The 2,081-nt window shown below is 52.4% G+C and overlaps 1 protein-coding gene across 1 annotated transcript in view; it reads right to left on the bottom strand.

The window, feature by feature from the left end:
- The window catches only part of Tco025E_09530 (retrotransposon hot spot (RHS) protein), a gene marked incomplete at both ends in the record, with an annotated part of 2,415 nt that extends 364 nt beyond the window's left edge, over positions 1–2,051 (bottom strand). Inside the window, one exon of the mRNA XM_029376347.1 lies at positions 1–2,051. This exon is cut by the window's left edge and continues 364 nt beyond it. Within this exon, the coding sequence (XP_029223535.1) occupies positions 1–2,051 (2,051 nt within the window).
- Positions 2,052–2,081: the final 30 nt, after the last annotated feature.

Raw genomic sequence — 2,081 nt, 5'->3', positions numbered from 1 at the left:
ACCTTGTACTGATATACCTTTTCTTTCCAGCAGTTTGCAATCTCCTTGTCCTCTTCGCCTTCTTCCGCTTCCGCCTTCTCTTCCTCTTCCTCTTCCGCTTTCACCTCCGCTTCGTCTTCGTCTTCGTCTTCTTCGGTTTCAGCTGCTTCTTCCTCTTCCTCTGCTTCCCTTCTCTGTGTCGCATCGTCACTGCTGCCCAAATTCGGAAAACTCTCGCATTCCTGCCACGTCGTTATTGCCTCACTCTCTCCATGCTGCACGTAAATAATTTCCCACGACAAGTCTGGGGCAAACGTTTCCCAGCCGTTAAAATACTCTTCCATATGCTCCTTGAACTGCTTCACCGTGCTGGGTTGGGTGTGATGCTCACCCCTCACAGTCGTCTGCAGCCCAACCATCGTCTTCCGCGGTGTGTCCACGAAGAAAAAGCCGTCAATCAGCGGAAAGCTTTGCGAGTCCGGTACGTACAACGCCCCATACTCCACATCAATCCTCGGGGGATTGTATTCCAGTAGCGTCAATGGAACTGACTTGCTTGGATGCCTTTCAGGGTGCGATTGCAGCACACATGGCCGTCCCGCGCGCCTTGTTGGTGGCCTCAGCTCTTCAAGTCTCTCTTTTATGTTATCCACAAAGCCCCTGTCCGTGAATGCGTGCACACCATACACTTCCAGAACTTCTGGCAAAGAGAAATCCATCAACTCCAACAATCGCCGCAAAACATCATTCTGCTTACATACCGCTGTCAACTTTGAGATTATTCGATGCCCGAGGCGTGAGCACACCGGCAGGTTAACAAAAGTTTCGACCCCGCCAGGTCTACACATTCGAACAGCCTTCACCAGCCCCTGAAACTCGTCATTCGCAGGCCACATTCCCACACCAATGAAAAGGTAATTATGAGCATTCGAAGCCCTAATCCGTTCCAAGACATTCGTAGTCACGGCCAAGCGAGTTCTAGCAACAATGCTATTAAAAATGCATCGCGGAACCGGCCCAATTTGATTCATGTGCTTTTTGACCATCTCCCAGTATTCTGTCTGCTTCCCTGCAGAATCAGCACGCGTCTCCCAAGCACACATCGCCTTCAGATCGTTCTCGTCAGGACAATTCATAACGATCATTTTGGCCTTCTTTTGTTTCGCCCATCCTTTGAAGTTATCTTCGTTCGGAGATGACAACACAATGATGCCCCATGACGTGGAGGGCGGATAATCCCCCGACGGTTCATAACCCTTTTCATCCACGTCGTAGATAACATACCCCTTCTTTCCACGCCAATCCAAATATTCCATAAGGTCGGTAATATTGACCTTACCCTTGTGTTTTGTCACCGTTTGCTCTTCTTTGTCAAACACGAATGCCAAGTGTCCCCCAAAGCAGTAGGCAACCACCTGGAGTTTTGCGATGTCGTAGTGGAGCAACCTGTAAAGGAGGTAGAAGCCGACACCCATTGACTTCCCGATGCCGGGTGTTCCGATCAAGAGACGCCGCCTCACTTTAAACAAGCTTAGATCTTCGGTGCCAAACTCTCCCTCTAAATCGCCCTGCACGATCCGCCAAGCTCGCTCCACTTCGCGGTTGATGTAGCAATCGGCAATACCTCTTCCCTGCTTTAGCGAATAGGGCCACCCCTTCTCAGAGGTGAGTATCATCAGCCGGGGACGCGGTGCAATAAACTGCTCTGCATCTTCCACCGGCAGAAGAGTCCTGACCTGCACTGTGTAATCCCACAACTGTGCTGGTGGTTGGCCCGCTTTCACCTCCATTCGCACCCGTCTGTGGCTTCCTTCGCCCTCGTGAAACTCCAAGACGTGACTGCATTGCGCGTTTAGCACAGAGTCGTAGAGTCCCTCCGTCATTACGTCTTCTACCGTGCTGGTGAGGGGCCACCGTTGCCGTTGCGGTGTTTCCTCGACCCTTCGGCGCTGCGCTGCTGGCCGCTGCGTGTCGCCACCGGGCCCCAGCCTCGACCGGCGCCCTCTCCGCAGCACGGCATTCGCGGGGCGCTCCGCAGCAGCGGCAACTTCTTCCTCGCCTCTTCCAGACATTCTTTTCTTAATATTTTTCACTTCCCTACT

The sequence above is a fragment of the Trypanosoma conorhini genome (assembly GCF_003719485.1).
Source record: "Trypanosoma conorhini strain 025E chromosome Unknown Tco_14.4_contig_01159, whole genome shotgun sequence".
NCBI classification, from domain to species: Eukaryota; Euglenozoa; class Kinetoplastea; order Trypanosomatida; family Trypanosomatidae; genus Trypanosoma; species Trypanosoma conorhini.
This window is presented reverse-complemented; position numbering and strand designations above follow the sequence as displayed.